This window comes from Thalassophryne amazonica, chromosome 14 (assembly GCF_902500255.1).
Source record: "Thalassophryne amazonica chromosome 14, fThaAma1.1, whole genome shotgun sequence".
Classification (NCBI taxonomy): domain Eukaryota; kingdom Metazoa; phylum Chordata; class Actinopteri; order Batrachoidiformes; family Batrachoididae; genus Thalassophryne; species Thalassophryne amazonica.
This window is the reverse complement of record NC_047116.1, coordinates 58,425,726-58,445,762: the sequence shown is the minus strand read 5'-3', so window position 1 is coordinate 58,445,762 and position 20,037 is coordinate 58,425,726. Positions and strand designations below refer to the sequence as shown.

The following is a 20,037-nucleotide window of genomic DNA, read 5'->3' as shown; positions in this document are numbered from 1 at the left end:
CCGGTATTTGGTTAGACTCTTTCTCTCCGATTGTTCTGTCTGAGTTATTTTCATTAGTTACTTCATCCAAACCATCAACATGTTTATTAGACCCCATTCCTACCAGGCTGCTCAAGGAAGTCCTACCATTATTTAATGCTTCAATCTTAAATATGATCAATCTATCTTTGTTAGTTGGTTATGTACCACAGGCCTTTAAGGTGGCAGTAATTAAACCATTACTTAAAAAGCCATCACTTGACCCAGCTATCTTAGCTAATTATAGGCCAATCTCCAACCTTCCTTTTCTCTCAAAGATTCTTGAGAGGGTAGTTGTAAAACAGCTAACTGATCACCTGCAGAGGAATGGTCTATTTGAAGAGTTTCAGTCAGGTTTTAGAATTCATCATAGTACAGAAACAGCATTAGTGAAGGTTACAAATGATCTTCTTATGGCTTCGGACAGTGGACTTATCTCTGTGCTTGTTCTGTTGGACCTCAGTGCTGCTTTTGATACTGTTGACCATAAAATTTTATTACAGAGATTAGAGCGTGTCATAGGTATTAAAGGCACTGCGCTGCGGTGGTTTGAATCATATTTGTCTAATAGATTACAGTTTGTTCATGTAAATGGGGAATCTTCTTCACAGACTAAAGTTAATTATGGAGTTCCACAAGGTTCTGTGCTAGGACCAATTTTATTCACTTTATACATGCTTCCCTTGGGCAGTATTATTAGATGGTATTGCTTAAATTTTCATTGTTACGCAGATGATACCCAGCTTTATCTATCCATGAAGCCAGAGGACACACACCAATTAGCTAAACTGCAGGATTGTCTTACAGACATAAAGACATGGATGACCTCTAATTTCCTGCTTTTAAACTCAGATAAAACTGAAGTTATTGTACTTGGCCCCACAAATCTTAGAAGCATGGTGTCTAACCAGATCGTTACTCTGGATGGCATTTCCCTGATCTCTAGTAATACTGTGAGAAATCTTGGAGTTATTTTTGATCAGGATATGTCATTCAAAGCGCATATTAAACAATTATGTAGGACTGCCTTTTTGCATTTACGCAATATCTCTAAAATCAGAAAGGTCTTGTCTCAGAGTGATGCTGAAAAACTAATTCATGCATTTATTTCCTCTAGGCTGGACTATTGTAATTCATTATTATCAGGTTGTCCTAAAAGTTCCCTAAAAAGCCTTCAGTTGGTTCAGAATGCTGCAGCTAGAGTACTGACGGGGACTAGCAGGAGAGAGCATATCTCACCCGTGTTGGCCTCTCTTCATTGGCTTCCTGTTAATTCTAGAATAGAATTTAAAATTCTTCTTCTTACTTATAAGGTTTTGAATAATCAGGTCCCATCTTATCTTAGGGACCTCGTAGTACCATATTACCCCTTTAGAGCGCTTCGCTCTCAGACTGCGGGCTTACTTGTAGTTCCTAGGGTTTGTAAGAGTAGAATGGGAGGCAGAGCCTTCAGCTTTCAGGCTCCTCTCCTGTGGAACCAGCTCCCAATTCAGATCAGGGAGACAGATACCCTCTCTACTTTTAAGATTAGGCTTAAAACGTTCCTTTTCGCTAAGGCTTATAGTTAGGGCTGGATCGGGTGACCCTGGACCATCCCTTGGTTATGTTGCTTTAGACGTAGACTGTGGGGGGGTTCCCATGATGCACTGTTTCTTTCTCTTTTTGCTCCGTATGCCTCACTCTGCATTTAATCATTAGTGATCGATCTCTGCCCCCCTTCTCGGCATGTCTTTTTCCTGTTTTTTTTCCCTCAGCCCCAACCAGTCTCAGCAGAAGACTGCCCCTCCCTGAGCCTGGTTCTGCTGGAGGTTTCTTCCTGTTAAAAGGGAGTTTTTCCTTCCCACTGTGGCCAAGTGCTTGCTCATAGGGGGTCGTTTTGACCGTTGGGGTTTTTCATAATTATTGTATGGCCTTGCCTTGCAATATGGAGCGCCTTGGGGCAACTGTTTGTTGTGATTTGGCGCTATATAAGAAAAAAGTTGATTGATTGATTGATTGATTTTGGAATCAGGCAGTAACAGCAAAATGTGGAAAAAGTAAAGCGCTGTGAATACATTCTGGATGCACTGTATATTACAATAACGGCCAAACAAAATGTTTCTTTAGTGATTGACAATCAAGGCAGTGGCATCACTCATGTGGGAGGACACATTTATACTTTCTTCTATCTTTTCAGTTTATTTTCCTACACACTTTTTTGCCATTCCATTAATGATTCCATCACTACTTGTCCTTTTCATTTTTGTTTTGTCCATGCCTTTCTCTCTGCACTATCAGTCACACTTTCACATCTCCTCTATTTTGTGCTGTCTTTATCTGTTCTCACTCTCACTGCGTCACATCCTTCAACTATAAAGTTATATCCCAACTCACCCTCTCTTGCCAGTTCACTATTTCCCCTTGTCACTTGTCCATTAATCCTTTCACCCTATCAATTCCATTCTTCTTTTTTCCTCCGGAGTATCTGCTGCTACTGAGCCTGTATGTCTCATTTTCGGGGGAAGAAAGGTTGAAGGACAGCACTAGAGCAGCAGAAGGAGCAGAAACAGGAAATAGAGTGAAGGAGAATAACTGAACCAACAAAAAAGGATGCAAGAAAAAGAGAACAATGAGCAAGAGCCTGAGAAGGAATGAACATGTTACACCTATTGTAATGCTTGTATTTGGACAAAAATGATAAGGAGACAATCTGATTGCCCTTTTTTAGAAGGAAACAATCTATAAAATCCAATACAGTAAAACTCGCCTAAACCGTCATCGTATAAACCAGATACACACACTCATCAGACAAAAGCAAAAGTCACAATGCTTTTGTATGGTTTTCCATGTATTAAACATCGTATATTCCGGATTTTGTATAACAGATTTTCACTGACACTGGACAAAATGTCCTGCGCCATCACAATGCATTTCCATTAAAAACAGCTCACATGCCCAGTCGCAACAGAGGTACGCAATGAAGTTCAGCACTGACACTCACCGATTCGAGAAAAGTGGCTACTGTATTTCCATGATTAAAAGCCTGGGCATTTATTTTTTCAAACCCTGCTCAGACCTGTCACCTAAATGAGTCTGTTTAGGTGTGTTTATTCAAGGCCACTGATTATAAACAAATTGCTGCTTGCTGCCTGCACTGTAATATGGTGTTAAGTTTCACAGATATCCCTGAGTGTGGCGAACCAAAAACAACTGCTTTAGATCAGAGCCCTCTGTGTGGCTGTGAACCCTCCCTGTAGCCTGATGCGCACCTGGTAAACCATGGAGACCACAAGGGCTGTGATTTGTTTGTAATTTGTTTTCACTCCTTCCTCTCCCATCATATTTTAATAGTTTTTGCAGTGCGCTTGCCAATTAAATTTCAATCATGAATCAAATACATTTGACAGAAAAGTCCACAAATATGACCAACTTTACAACACAGAGTCAGAAAAAGTCGCTCAAAAGACCTGCAATTCATGGAGGGAAGTGCACATAATATGATAATGTGTGAAAAACATATATATACATATATACATATTTAAACTGTATCTCTGGCTTTGTATTGAGCAATAGCACGTTCAAAAATGATCCCACAAAAACATGACAGCACTTATGGGCATTGTTTACAGAGTCTTTTTCAAACATTTCATTCTCTGACTAATATAATATGGTCCCTGTATTTATGTTTTTTTGTGCATTATGCCTAATAAACCAATGGGCATTTCTGCAAGTATTTTTAAAATGACTAATTTGTGGCTCAGACACATGGCAACATGTTTTCTTAATACATTTGTTAGTACAAATTAAATGCACTCAGATTTTTTTTTCTTTCATACTACAATTTGGTCACTTGAAACCTAAAACCCCGCAGAACTGGGTGACTGTAGCTAATAACTTACTGATGGGTTTTACCCTGATTGTGTTTAAGACTCTTAGAACCAAAACTGCTGAACATATTAGCCCCTCATGAACTTAAGAACACAATATAAACAATGAAGAATAAATAAATAAATACGTCACCAAAATATAAATTCAACACAAAAAAATGTTGGTAACACTTTATATTAACTGCACGCTATAAACCATTAGTAAAGCATTTATAAAGTGTAAGTAAATGCTTAAGTAACTGCTTGTAAAACATTTACAAAGCATTCTTTTTGAATTAGGTACTCATTGGTAAGAACATAAATAGATGGCTTAATAATTATTAATAACAAAATATGTATTGTCTTTATAAAACATTTATAAATACTTTTTAATTCTCTATAAACCATTCAAGAAAGGTTGATCATTAATAGTTTACCATTTACAATCTTAAATCAGACACTATTCATTAGTGATAAAAAATACTTTACAAATCATATTTTCATTGTCTTTACATTTTTTTCATCAAAAAATATTAAGCATTCTTTTTTGTTTCATTGGTAAGAACATAAATAGATGGCTTAATCATTATTAATAACAAAATATGTCATATCTTTATAAAACATTTATAAATGATTTTTTATTCTCTGTAAACCATTTAAGAATCCCACCGTAACAACTTCTCTCTGCACCTATTATTTGTTCATTACATTCCTCTTCTGTTCTTTTAGCTGCTACCTGCTCTCTAATTCTTTTCTCTTTTCCTTTTTAGGTCTCTCAAATACTGTACCTCCGGTTAAGGAGGTCCTCATATTGAGCTTTTTCCCAGTGCCATCTTTTTATTTTTATTATTAATATTATTATTTTATTTATTTTTCATTTTTTATTTATTAGTCCTTATTTTTATTTTATTTTATTCAATTTCTTAATTTTAATTTTTAGCACCCAGTTGTTTATTTATTTTATGTTTTATTAATTACATTTCTTAATTTTAAGCACCCAATTGTTTCAAGGAATATAAACCTATTGTTTTTTTCAAACCAAATAACGTGATTTTATTTATCTCACCGACAAATGGCTGCAACACCAATTGCAAATGATACTATATCACCGACAGATGGCAGCAGCTCACACAGTTTTCAACAAATTAAAATGGCGAGGAAGATGTCCAATGACACTTCCTGTTTCCGTCCGACGAGAAATATTAAAACAAAAAACTAGTTTTAACCATTTTTTCGGACCATATAGACTAATGATGCTTAATCACTGGCATTCTCACGCACACCTCCAGCGGACACTTCACCGAAAGCAATGGTTAATCGGCTATGCACGTAAATGTTAGTGAAAGCTAGGCTAAATCTGCATTGGCTAGCCGTTGTTGTACCAAATCTAACTTAACATATTCCAAGGTTGAAACTCATCAAGCGGACACTCTGTCTGAGAGGCTACCCGCTTGATCAATGTAAATTTATATCGTTGGCTGTAAGACCTCGTTAGTTTTTAATACCACTTAGCTGATTATCCGCTATTGCTTCGCGGCTAATGGCGACCCATTCTGAACCCATGTTTAACTATCGGTTAGCAACTAATGGCGGCTCAGTTACTCGCAAATCAACACCACCTCCTCACCGAACACTTTAACATTTCGCGACGAATGAACCCGCATTCCTCCTCTAATACCACCGTACCAATTCCTCACAGCAAAATATGTGTTGCTAAGTATTTATTAAAGGATATATAAAAGTGAATTGGTCAACTGTTGGTGACTCTGCATAACACATATAAATACCATCTACAAATGAGTTATAATGCAAATTTAACCTTCACTTTAGTTAAGCTCACATCAAATACTTTACTAACAGCTTGTAAAGGCTTTATAATGTTATTTTTAAGTTTACTAACACATTGATAAGCATTTATAAATGGACATATAAAAGTGAATTGGTCAACTGTTTGAGATTGTGATTAAAATATATATTAAGCATATACAAATGAGTTAGAAATCAAATTTAACCATCACTTTAGTTAAGTTCACACCAAATACTTTACTAACAGCTTGTAAAGGGTTTATAATAGTATTTTTAAGTTTACTAATGTGTTGATAAGCATTTATAAATGGACATATAAAAGTGAATTGGTCAACTGTTTAAGATTGATTAAAATATATTTTAAGCATATACAAATTCTGTATAAAACAAATTTGTACATAGAAAACATCTTTAAAACTGGATACTTATAGTGATGGGAAAAGAGACTTGAGCTTTATACATTATTAACAAATGATACGTAAAGTGTTGAGGAATAAGGCTAAGTAATTAATGCAATCTACAAATGTTATAACATTGAGCATCAACTAATGGTTTATTAATGCTTAGTAAAGGCTTAATAATTTGTGAGGGAAACAATGTAAAGACAATAAAAATATGATTTGTAAAGTATTTTTATCACTAATGGTGTCCGATTTTACATTTGTAAATGATGACCTATTAATGATCAAATTTCTTAAATGGTTTATAGAGAATTAAAAAATCATTTATAAATGTTTTGTAAAGACATGACATATTTTGTTATTAATCATTATTAAGCCATCTATTTATGTTCTTACCAATGAGCAGCTAATAAAAAGAAAGCTTTGTAAATGTTTTACAAGTAGTTACTTAAGCATTTATTTACACTTTATAAATGCTTTACTAATGCTTTATAGGTTGCAGTTAATATAAAGTGTTACCAAATGTTCTTTCCCATTTTTCATGCATTAAAGGACATCAAATGGTTATTTCTCTTGAATTTTGTGTTAAAATTTTGTTAAAATCCATTATGAGCACTTCATCTTTGCCAAGACAATCTGTCCACCTGGCCAGTGTGGCATGTCAAAATGCTGATGAAAACGTATGATTATTGCACACATGTGCCTTGGATTGGGAAAAACTAAAATGTACAGTATTATACAATGCCACAGATGTCACAGGTTTACAAGGAGCATGAAGTTGGCACACTGAGTGCTAGAATGTCCACCAGTACTCTTTCTCATGAACCTAATGCTAATTATAATCACAAGTCGCCTCAAATATCATTTCCAATCATTCTGACAACTACAGCCCACGTGTAACCACGCCAGCCTAGGACCACAACATCCAGGTTCTTCACCTAATAAAGATTTTTTATCAAGATCATCTGCAGATGTTAGAGTGGCCTTTCATTGTGACCAGTCCAAGGCATATCTGTGCAAAAATCATGCTGTTTAATCAGCAGTTTTATATGCCAAAACAGCCAGTTGGAAGGATTATTTTGGCAAAGGTGCCTTTGTAATATAGACTGTAAGCAACACAGTGAGCTCTTTATCCACCACATTATCATCCATATCTACTTATCTTTACTCTTTCTTTCTCTCTTCCAGAGCCTTTCCCTGCCTTCCCTCCTGATATGACTGGTAAGATGTTCTTCATTTGACAAATGTCTGTGCTTCCTGCTTGTCACTAAGCTCAGCTCATAGCACTGCACCCAGCCCTGAGTAACTGAGTGCATAATCACACAGTACTTAAGAGTGCAAATAACAGAACATATCACTTCTGACTGTGGGCTATTACAGCTCCCACCTAACATATTACCTATATTTTCATGTCTTGAATTAGGAATGTCGATTTACATTCACATCCCTACAAATTTGGACAGTGAAACTTTTGTTTTAATAATTTTACATCTGTGCACCACCACAATAGGGCTGAAATGAAACCATCAAGATGTCCTTGTGCCATGATACCACGAAGCTGTATAACTGCTGATTCAGTAGACTAACACTGCAGTACGCACAGTTTATACAATGACAGCCACAGAAGTCTGCAACTCTTTCACAGTTGTCGGGGTGTCTTGGTGGCTTCCCTCCCTAGTATCTTTATTGTACGGTCAGTTTTTGAGAATCGTCTACTCCAGACAGATTTAGCATACAGTACCATACTGTGTGCATTTCTTAGTGAATGGAATAAAGGAATTCCAAGACATATTGATTGACTTGGTAATGGTCATGTTTTAATCCCATGACTGGTCAAGAGAAAAGGAGTCATAAAAGTGGTGATTTATATTAAAAATATTTTTTTAATTTTAATGCAATTACTTATGGGATTTGAAGATAGAGACACTGTATATGCAAATGAACATAATTCTTTATGTTTCATACAGTAATTTTGTTGAGCCCCTTGAACGAAAGCTAAAAGTCTACACTATAAGAACATCTTGATTTTTTTCAATTTAACTCCATTGTTACTGTGTACCAAGACAAAAATACATAAATTCTGTCACTGTCTAAATGTTTGTTGGTGGTGATATGTTGGAGATAGAATATACTGTTTGAAACTGGTTAGAATATTGAGACAACATTGCAACTTGATGGAATGGATCAACTGCATTGTTCCAGCACGATTCCCTGCATGCCAGACTGATGCTCCTGAATATGCAGTTTGCTCTTGTACATGCCAGAAACAAAACAGACACAAATAATTTCACAGTATTTACTATCACAGGAGCTTTAGTTGCTGACATTATTACTATAACAGCAGCAGAGTTTATAGTGGAATAACAACAGGGTTTTGTAGCCAATTATGGTTTGTTGGCCTTAATGGTGTTTAACATATTGGTAGTGCTTTTGTTGCAGGTGCATGTGCACACAACACAGCACATTGTTGCATTTGTTGTGCACATACCTAATATGAATAATTGAAGAATGCTGTTTATTATTTTATTGCTGGTTATCGCCCCATAGTGGAACACTTGTGGCTGAAATTTTTCTCTTACTGTGGTCATCACTAAGGTTAAATGTACTAAACAGTTCATGCCCTCCTGCTCACCTCGTCAGGTTTTTTCTCATGACTGCCGAACTGCAGGAAACTGAACATACTGACATGTTACTCTGTCCTCATTTGTTCTCTCTTTGTAAGTTGTGGCTCTCCTCTTTCTCACATTTTGTGGCTTATTCTATCTAATCTTCTTCTTTTCTTGCACCCTCTGTTGTCCCTGCACTTCTTCACAATACACCATAGCACTATTTTAAGATGTAAAAATGACCTACTACAAATAAAATTTTGTCTGTATTTCACAAATTATTGTCTATTAAAGATTTTAAAAGCCTTGCTACCACATCTTTTCACACTCGGCCATTGCCTGTTGCAGCTTTACTATATGCTAATTTGCAAACTGGACTATAATCGACCACTTAAAGTTAAGGTGCACTGACAGGAGCATGCCTGTGACTCACGCAATAGCACGCTCTAATCGCATCCTGAATCACAAAGGAGGCTGCAGCCGGAGCCATTCGCACACATTCGCGCCTAACTACCTGCAGAAAGCATTTTGAGCCATCTAAAAAGGTAATTATTTGTCATGTTTAGATTGTCATGGCTTGATAAAACAGTTGCGTGTTTTTCCTTCTTGTGTGCAGCTGTTAAGAGTATATTTATAACAGATTTAACTTCTTTTTATAATCCTCCAGATGAGCTGCGCTCTGATGTGATCCGCTGACGTCACCACTCGCTCTGTTCACTTCTTCTTTACTCCACTTGACGAGCTGTGTTGGAGATTTTATTGCGTCACATAGCACAACATTTGTCCGTGAAAGACTTTTTTGAACATTTCAAAATTCTCAGTGCGCAATAGCACGCACCGGCGCCCCTCTGACGTCCTGTCTGTACCCGTTAAAGACGGGTTTACTCTCCAGCACGACACAGGTTGTGCTATTGCATGAATCAAAGGCGTGCTCGTGTCAGTGGGCCTTTATTGTCGGCTCTTCTGTCTGGCTTCGAACTGGAAATTGGATTTGTCGAGTTTTATTGCCTTGTAGGAGACCGTAGTCTCATTTGAACCCTCCATGATATTGCAGGATTTGACCACTTACGGGGGCCTCCATTTAATATATACACCATAACTTCACACGGATAAATGATGTATGATTTTGTTTTCGTCTGCAATCGCCGAAAGCAGTTGCAAAAAGTTTTTTTTTTTTTTTGGTTCCTGGTGGAGAAGAAAAGACGAGGAGGTGGAGATGTCATGTCGGTAAGTGTTAGCCTACACAGCTAACCAGAGTAGCTCCGTTCTCTCGCCTGCAAAACCGTCTCGACACGTTTGTGCTTTGGATCATAAACAAACTGCAACACATGTCCACTTTCCCACCGCACCGTCACACATTTTCACTTTGTTTGCGTGTAATTTACCCCAAACCCCATTGAAAATGCCATGGTTTATACCCCAGAAGTAGAGAAATTAAGTCATATGCATCATATTTTAAACCTTTAGTGCCAACCCTCAAACGGGACTGCGGTGCCCTATTGCTTATCCTTCACTGCAGTGGGAGAAGGAATGAACAGATTCCAACTGATATTTTGAATTGACATTGCAGCCTGGCATGCATTAATACTATGCTGTTATAGTCCATAATATGGTTTGCCTTTGTCACTGCAGTAAGCAGAAAAAGGGAGAATGTTTTAGATTTCAACAGTGCATATCATCGCAGCGTCACAGCCAGCAGCAGTGGAATTTTCCATTGTTTTCATAGTTTGCCATCTGCCACATACCACCAAAATGTGAATGCAGCATCAGAAGTACTTTTCTGCCTCATTTGTGTCATATCTTTGGAGAATATAGACAATGTGGCCAAAGGAGATGGTCATCCCGCTGAGTCTAGTCTGACTGAGGTTTCTTCCTATAATAAAGAAATGCCTTGCCACTGTTGCCAGTGTGCTTGCTCATGGGGTGGGTAAGGTTTGAATTGAGAAGAGAATCTGAATTAACCTGAATCATCTGTCCTGAACATTACCAAACCTGAAACAATGATGCTAAACAGGGATGAAGTGGAGCCATGTGCCACCTATCAAGAGCATATTTTCTTTTACCTCTATTTGAACCCACCAGATGGAACTCAGAGGACCATAAATTTGTGATGCAGCAAATCGGGTTCATCCATGCCTATGAGAAACCTGCCGAGTTTAGCAGATCATTGTATCATAAGTGGTGCTTAGTAAAACCGTGGACGTATGTCGCAGCATACACTGTAAATGAAACATCCCTGAAGGTATAACCACAAGAAAAATGTGTTCTTCAGTGCAGATGATCTTTCACTATAAATTGTTATTGCTCCTGTTTGGTTGTCTGTTGATTTCCTTTTTGCCTTCCTCTATTTCCCTTCTTTGCTCACTTCTCTCTTTCCTTCATTCCTTTCTTCATTTCTCTGTCCAGTGAGCTGCAGATACCTCCTGAATTAAATGTGAATGTGAGCTGATCATCATTTGGCTCCTTTTTATTTTTCTCTGGTTTTCACAGTCTGGGTGGGAGCCTAAAATGTTGACTATATGCCTGCTTTAGATTAAGCACCCACAAAAATTTCAATACTGGTGTGACACTGACATAATTTAGACTCATGACTGAAACACATGATTGGTCACGCTGGATGTCCAGACATCTTGTTTGTGATGCCACTTAATTGCTGAGTTCTATCCATATTAAATGAGATTACCAGTCAAGAGTAGCCATGTGGAAATTAATTGATGTGAATTGGTATCTAGATACAAACGTGTGAGATGTGAGTGCATCGATTCATTCTGTGTGCATTGATTCAGTTGACGGGTGAAATCGCGATGGATCGGTCGCTGCCTGCTTACATCAATTTTTTTACAATGCACATTGAATGTACCACGGACGGAAGCCAGAAAGCACATTTTTACCACAACAAACATGATGACATCAATAGCCTTTTGCTTAATGATTCCCTAATCGGTCCTTCAGTTCGGTACACTGGAGCAGCCTTTGTTTTTGAGGGTGTTTATCAGGAAAATGGATATTTCTCTATGTTGATTGCAGACTGCAGCAGGTCTGCTTGAAGTTTGAAGCAATGAAGCAGCACTTTGACCTGCTGTTCGCTGGTTCTCTGCTTTGCTTCCAGTGGCAGGTCAGCAGTTTCTTCATTAACTCCTCTCAAAGCCATTTAAAGATGTCAGTTGTGAGTCGCTTTTGTGTGGATTAAAGTCACGAACTGGGACTCTTGTCTTGTTGTGAGCAAGAAACAAGAATCATCCTGATCAATCATGAGAACCAGTTCAGTGGGATGAGCACCAACCAGCCAGTGCATAAACTGAAGTTATCCATCAGGTAATGGAAATAATAATAATAATAATAATATCCATCCATCCATCCATCCATCCATTTTCTTCCGCTTTATCCAGAGTCGGGTCGCGGGGGCAGCAGCTCAAGCAAAGCTGCCCAGACCTCCTGATCCACACACACCTCCCCCAGCTTCTCCAGGGGAACCCCAAGGCATTCCCAAGTCAGCCGAGAGACGTAGTCCCTCCAGCGTGTCCTGGGTCTTCCCCGGGGCCTCCTCCCAATGGGACGTGCCCGGAACACCTTTCCAGCGAGGCATCCAGGGGGCATCCGGAAAAGATGCCCGAGCCACGTCAGCTGGCTCCTTTCGATGTGGAGGAGCAGCGGCTCGACTCCGAGCTCCTCCCGAGTGACAGAGCTCCTCATCCTATCTCTAAGGAAGCACCCAGCCACCTTGCAGAGGAAACTCATCTCGACCGCTTGTACTCGCAATCTCGTTCTTTTGGTCATAAATAATAATAATAATAATAATATCCTCTGTTTTGTGGGACTAAGTGCACAGCTCCTAAGAGCTGCAGATTTTGGTCTGAATTAATAACTTCAGAGCGAATCGCCATTTTAAATCAAATGACACCTCTTTCCAAACGTTATAATAAACAATAAACTACAATCAACCAAATTCTTTTTTTTTCTTCAAAAATGAGACATCCTCAGTTTTTTATGAAATACATCCTGACGTGCAGCACAGCCAGCTCAGAGTCTATTGCGTTATATTTGTGTCATTAATATCTAAAAGGGAATGCTTTTGACAAAAACTACAGATTTTGTTAATCTCTATTTTTGTCCAGAGATCAAGGATCCATCATGTACAGATTTTATTGATTTTTATTTATGTCCAGTAATCAAGGCTCCAGTGACCAATTTCATATTTATTTCCTTTAAGATTCAGTAAAATGTTGTTGACATAGAAACCTGCTTTTAGTACACAGAAAATTCACAAGAGGTATTGAAAAGGGAATTGATAAAGAATCGGATCGATAAGCGGAAACATTAATGGCATTTATATCGATAAAGTCTTGTCAATACCCAAGACCCAAGTATTAAACTAGGTTTAAGGATATGATTCCTTCTTTATGTTCTCTAATGTCATATACCAACACAGAGCAGAGTAGCTACCTAAACTCTGTAAGGGAGTTAGAGTATCTCGTCAATAGTTTTACATCCTCATTGAAGACAACTTTGGATGCTGTAGCTCCTCTGAAAAAGAGAGCTTTAAATCAGAAGTGTCTGACTACGTGGTATAACTCACAAACTCGTAGCTTAAAGCAGATAACCCGTAAGTTGGAGAGGAAATGGTGTCATTTTAACTATTAGAGAAAAAATTACTCATAACCATCCCAAAGATGTATCGTTATCTTTGGCTGCTTTCAGTGATGCCGGTATTTGGTTAGACTCTTTCTCTCGGATTGTTCTGTCTGAGTTATTTTCATTAGTTACTTCATCCAAACCATCAACATGTTTATTAGACCCCATTCCTGCCAGGCTGCTCAAGGAAGTCCTACCATTATTTAATGCTTCAATCTTAAATATGATCAATCTATCTTTGTTAGTTGGTTATGTACCACAGGCCTTTAAGGTGGCAGTAATTAAACCATTACTTAAAAAGCCATCACTTGACCCAGCTATCTTAGCTAATTATAGGCCAATCTCCAACCTTCCTTTTCTCTCAAAGATTCTTGAGAGGGTAGTTGTAAAACAGCTAACTGATCACCTGCAGAGGAATGGTCTATTTGAAGAGTTTCAGTCAGGTTTTAGAATTCATCATAGTACAGAAACAGCATTAGTGAAGGTTACAAATGATCTTCTTATGGCTTCGGACAGTGGACTTATCTCTGTGCTTGTTCTGTTGGACCTCAGTGCTGCTTTTGATACTGTTGACCATAAAATTTTATTACAGAGATTAGAGCATGTCATAGGTATTAAAGGCACTGCGCTGCGGTGGTTTGAATCATATTTGTCTAATAGATTACAGTTTGTTCATGTAAATGGGGAATCTTCTTCACAGACTAAAGTTAATTATGGAGTTCCACAAGGTTCTGTGCTAGGACCAATTTTATTCACTTTATACATGCTTCCCTTAGGCAGTATTATTAGACGGTATTGCTTAAATTTTCATTGTTACGCAGATGATACCCAGCTTTATCTATCCATGAAGCCAGAGGATACACACCAATTAGCTAAACTGCAGGATTGTCTTACAGACATAAAGACATGGATGACCTCTAATTTCCTGCTTTTAAACTCAGATAAAACTGAAGTTATTGTACTTGGCCCCACAAATCTTTGAAGCATGGTGTCTAACCAGATCGTTACTCTGGATGGCATTTCCCTGATCTCTAGTAATACTGTGAGAAATCTTGGAGTCATTTTTGATCAGGATATGTCATTCAAAGCGCATATTAAACAAATATGTAGGACTGCCTTTTTGCATTTACGCAATATCTCTAAAATCAGAAAGGTCTTGTCTCAGAGTGATGCTGAAAAACTAATTCATGCATTTATTTCCTCTAGGCTGGACTATTGTAATTCATTATTATCAGGTTGTCCTAAAAGTTCCCTAAAAAGCCTTCAGTTGGTTCAGAATGCTGCAGCTAGAGTACTGACGGGGACTAGCAGGAGAGAGCATATCTCACCCGTGTTGGCCTCTCTTCATTGGCTTCCTGTTAATTCTAGAATAGAATTTAAAATTCTTCTTCTTACTTATAAGGTTTTGAATAATCAGGTCCCATCTTATCTTAGGGACCTCGTAGTACCATATTACCCCATTAGAGCGCTTCGCTCTCAGACTGCGGGCTTACTTGTAGTTCCTAGGGTTTGTAAGAGTAGAATGGGAGGCAGAGCCTTCAGCTTTCAGGCTCCTCTCCTGTGGAACCAGCTCCCAATTCAGATCAGGGAGACAGATACCCTCTCTACTTTTAAGATTAGGCTTAAAACTTTCCTTTTCGCTAAGGCTTATGGTTAGGGCTGGATCGGGTGACCCTGGACCATCCCTTGGTTATGTTGCTTTAGACGTAGACTGTGGGGGGGTTCCCATGATGCACTGTTTCTTTCTCTTTTTGCTTCGTATGCATCACTCTGCATTTAATCATTAGTGATCGATCTCTGCCCCCCTTCTTGGCATGTCTTTTTCCTGGTTCTTTCCCTCAGCCCCAACCAGTCTCAGCAGAAGACTGCCCCTCCCTGAGCCTGGTTCTGCTGGAGGTTTCTTCCTGTTAAAAGGGAGTTTTTCCTTCCCACTGTGGCCAAGTGCTTGCTCATAGGGGGTCGTTTTGACCGTTGGGGTTTTTCATAATTATTGTATGGCCTTGCCTTACAATATGGAGCGCCTTGGGGCAACTGTTTGTTGTGATTTGGCGCTATATAAGAAAAAAGTTGATTGATTGATTGATTGAATACCCATCATTAATCATATTGCACCAAATCGCATGATATCACACTGTGAGGAATTGAATCACCATCAAATACATATCAAATTGCATCGAATCAGGAACAGGCGTGAATCGTATCACATCACGTCATCAGTATCATCATGTATCGCTATATGTATCGCATTGCTGGTAGTGTATCAAGATGCATTTCGAATTGTTGTGATGAGAGTCACATGCCTAGTCAAGCGTTAAGTCCATGTGCTAAACTGAAACATACAACCAGTTCTTGAATTACACACAGAGGGAAAATTTGAAAAATATATACTGCATGATGTCCTGATTCAGTCTTCACGTGATTTAATTGAAATTCAGATTTAACAAGGAGGAAAGAAGCTTCTTCGTTGTAGTGGAAGAATCAGTTCTGTGTGTGTGTGTGTGTGTGTGTGTGTGTGTGTGTGTGTGTGTGTGTGTGTGTGTGTGTGTGTGTGTGTGTGTGTGTGTGTGTGTGTGTGTGTGTGTGTGTGTGTGTGTGTGTGTGTGTGTGTGTGTCCATGTCTCTTTCTAATTATTTGTGCGACTTCAGCTCGGCAACATCATACTATTTAAAATTAGCAGTACATGAAGTTTACATTGTACATGTTAAAATGCTGTCAGATTGGTTTAATTGTCTCTGTTGTTGAGAATATAAAAAAAGTGTCATGTGAATCACACCCTAATGTTTGCTGATTTTTACCTCAGGTTATAAGGACTTAGTGGTCCTCCTTGAAAAGAGAACAAACACTGAGGGTCATTTAAGATGGATGTCGTTGACCTGTAATAAACTCAGGTTGGGTCTAGTGTAGGAACATGCACTACTGCCATGCAGCACCACATCACTACACTATGGAGTCATCTTGGGCAACTTGATGGCAACCATGCCTGGGTGGCAGGTTGTCCAACTCTCAAAAGTAGCCATCTACCTGCCACAGTCAGGTGATGCATGGGCTTCCCCTTGGGGTTCTCCAGCCACTGGCGTCCTTAACACTGAGGCACCTGCTTTCTGGATCAGACCCAGAGAAATGTGTAGCATGGACAAAGTGTTGTAGCTGAAGTTCCCTCACCACGCAAGTGATACTTCTCATCTAGTTTCCCTTCAGGCCCTATCTCACTGGGCATGACTGTTGGAGAGCAGCTGGAGAAGCAAATTAGTGACTAAACACACAAACAAGCGACAATATCGCAGTCGGCATCTCACTGAAGTGGCTACTCACAGCTGAAAGGATGACACATTTGCACACAAAGTGTTCAGCTCTTATTCCCTGCTGTTATCCATGTGAATAGACTATGGAAATTCCTCAAACTGAGCCCATTAAAAACAAAATGAAAAAAATAATAAATAGGGCAGCACAGTGGCTTTGTGGTCATGGGATCAATTCCCACCTGTGGCCTTTCTGTGTGGAGTTTGCATGTTCTCCCCGTGTTTGTTTGTGCTCCCTCTGGGTGCTCCTCCTTCCTCCTACATGCAGGTTAGGTGGATTGGAAACTTTAAATTGTCCATAGATGTGCGTGTGGGAGTAAATGTTTTTGTCTGTGTATATGTGGCCCTGTGACAGACTGCCATCCTGTTCAGCGTGTACCCCGCCTCATGCTCTATGACTGCTGGGATAGGCTCCAACCCCCTGTGACCCTTAATTGGAGTAAACAGGTATAGAAAATGGATGGGTAATAATAAATTAAATAATAATAATAGTAAAGCGCATACAGCGCTCTCACCGACTTGCAAAATGATGTCCCTGCAGGATCTACTGTCCTAGCTTCCATGTCCAGTATATAATCATGCCCAGTATATAATCCACCGTTTATATGATCCTTTTGTCCTCGGCTCCAAGATTCATACACAGCACCTGTCCATACAGTGGACCAGCCTCTTTTCTATGATGCCGTGATGTCCAGCAGCGCTTCAGAGGTGTATGTCCTTTCATTTGATTTGATTTATTCGGCAATAATATTGTATGTCCGTTTGGCTGTTCCCTTGTGTTTTTTCACTCTGTCTCCACAGCAAATCCGCAAAACTAACAAACAGAAAAAAACTAACCAAACACAATAACTAAACAGAGCAAAACAGTTCAAACATACAACAAAAACCCAAACACTGACAGGCACAGCATTTAGCGAAAGATTTTTCCGGTTTAAAGACACGTGTGTGCTACGAGAGAGCAGTATCTGAGCAGATTGTTGTTTAATGAAAGCATGTCATCATATTTCCTCATTGACTGTGCATCCTTCACAATGGGCACATCAAAGAACTCCCATTGCAGGTCCTCAAAGAGAGAAACGGGGGAGCCAGAGGGGGGGAGAGAGAGAGAGTGACAGATAGCCAGAGAGCGCATTTCAGGTAAAACAAGATTAAAAATGACACTGCGCTGTGCACTCTGCTCCTTCAGAATTGTGCGCCTCAATTTTAAAAAAAAGCATTAAATGCATGAGTCCAGAAGGCTCAAACAGGAGTCCTGATGTCTGCTGCAACTGAAACTAGGCTAACAGCAGCTCAGCCACTTCCAGATGCAGCTGTTCCTCTCCGACCATCTCTGCTATTGTGGCATGCTCCCACCCAGCTTGTGTGTGTGGCCCAGACCCCACCAACCCTCCCACAGTTCTCTCATGAATATGTCAAGAGTCCAAGCGAATACATTCAGGGGGTCACAACACCACCAACAGCTCTGGGACAACAATGGGAGGAACCTTGTCACCTCCTAAACTCTGAACAAAAACCAAAATCCAGATGCGATGCTGGCGACACCCTGGGAGTGAAACAAGGGAAGAGCACCACTCAGTGAACATTGCAAATGTTCTGAGGGAAAGCACTTCATTGACAGCAGTTGCTGTTCACTGGTTGCTGCAGCCCAGTGAGAAAGGTCCCTTAGAAACTGTTCAATTAACACATAATTATTCTAGCCATACCCAAGGATCCTCCAAAGAGACCTAGTCCTAAAAACATCCAATTGTTACCTTACATTAGTCACTGGTTGGCGTCAAAGTCTCACAACTACACAGTAAGACAAGAAGCACCAGGATCCTAAAAACTTGGATCTTCATTCTCGTGCAGAGATATCAGCTTCACCAAATACCTATATCCAGTGACCTTAGTACTCAGCCGAATATATTTAAATCCTTTTGGTGTTATTCAGTTGCTTGTAACTAACAGGGTAGTATTTTTGTTGGAGTAAAGCAATAATAGTTGATGTGGACAGCTTGAATATTCTAGAACTAAAAAACATGCATTATACCCTGTTATATATATTCACGTTTTAAAACTAGATTTTGAATGTGCAAATTAAACTTGATCATTAAGAATCAGATCAAAAGTCAAATGGACTCCAGTGGGAAGGATGCGGGTTGACCAGGCTGCTGGTAGCAAGGCAACATCCTTTGTCCAAACCATTAATCTCCAGCTGATGTCTGGCCTTCTGTGTATTTGGAAACCTATAATATACTACAACATTGAAAGTATTTCAGATTATAAGACAAGATTCTTGTTCATGATAATGATGAACCTTAAGAATGCAAAAATCAGCTGTACGTAATGCATAATGCCATTACGCTTAACACAGCAGTAAGGTTTTTACATTTTTTTCCACCTCAGGTTTACTTAAACAGCTTACACTGATTTTCGGAAAATTTGATTTTAAAAAATATCAAACATAAACCATAAATATTTTTAGTGACTCCACATTAATTAATGGAACCAAGAAATTTAAAAATATCTTTAAAAAATGAAAGCTTGGATTTGGTAACTGACTAATGTTTCAGGAAATTTCTCTGGAAAAGAAAACACAGAGAACATTTTGCAAGTGATTTACTAAGAATAACTGCACACATGACAACGGGTGGAAACAAGACATAAACAGCCCTACGTAAATCAGGATTTTGCGTGTGTTAGTTAATGACTGTAAGCGCAAAATAAAATTCAATCAGCCAGTTGCAGGTATGCTTGGTGTGCTCCATTACGCACAAACTCTGCCACGCTCTTTCAGTCATTTGGTAACTGGTCCATCAATGGTATTTAAGCAAACTGGTGAATAATTATGCTGCGTTCTGCTGGTGAAACTGTTCTCTGTGTGCATTATGTACACAGAACGGATTACATCAGCCATGATCATCTCATACAAACTCCAAGATGTGCATGCATGTCTCTGTGTGTGTTTGTGTTGTAGACAAAGCATGACATGGGGTGAATACAAAATTTATTCATTCAAATTTGATTGCTGGTTTCTTTTTGTTCCATGCACCTCAAAACTAACTGCTGTTTACATAACAGAAACAAAGTTATGCCAGTGTTTTCTTCTGTCAAAGACAGTAATGATGATCAGGAGTCACAATAAAATGTACTTTGTACTCAGCACAGAAAAGCACAGAACTACAGTCCACTTGTTATGCGGGGATACATTTGTTCTTAAATAGACCATCACAATATAAACTGTTAATTCCTCAAACACACTCAACGTTTACAATGAATGACTTTTATTTGGTCTACGGCTGCACAGCTGCTGAAACAGCATTCTGTCAACTGCAGTAAGGTAACACCAAGGTTTCAAATGTGCAATACACAGATAAACCCCAACGGTCGAAACGACCCCCTGCGAGCAAGCACTTGGCGACAGTGGGAAGGAAAAACTCCCTTTTAACA

At 39.0% G+C, this 20,037-nt stretch overlaps 1 protein-coding gene across 2 annotated transcripts in view; it reads left to right on the top strand.

The window, feature by feature from the left end:
* LOC117524799 (neuropilin-2-like) overlaps positions 1–20,037 on the top strand; it is a 414,867-nt gene that overhangs the window by 352,990 nt on the left and 41,840 nt on the right. For both annotated transcript variants that reach the window (XM_034186623.1, XM_034186624.1), the window contains exon 16: positions 7,259–7,291. In XM_034186623.1, the coding sequence (XP_034042514.1) occupies positions 7,259–7,291 (33 nt within the window). The remainder of the gene's footprint in view (positions 1–7,258; positions 7,292–20,037) is intronic.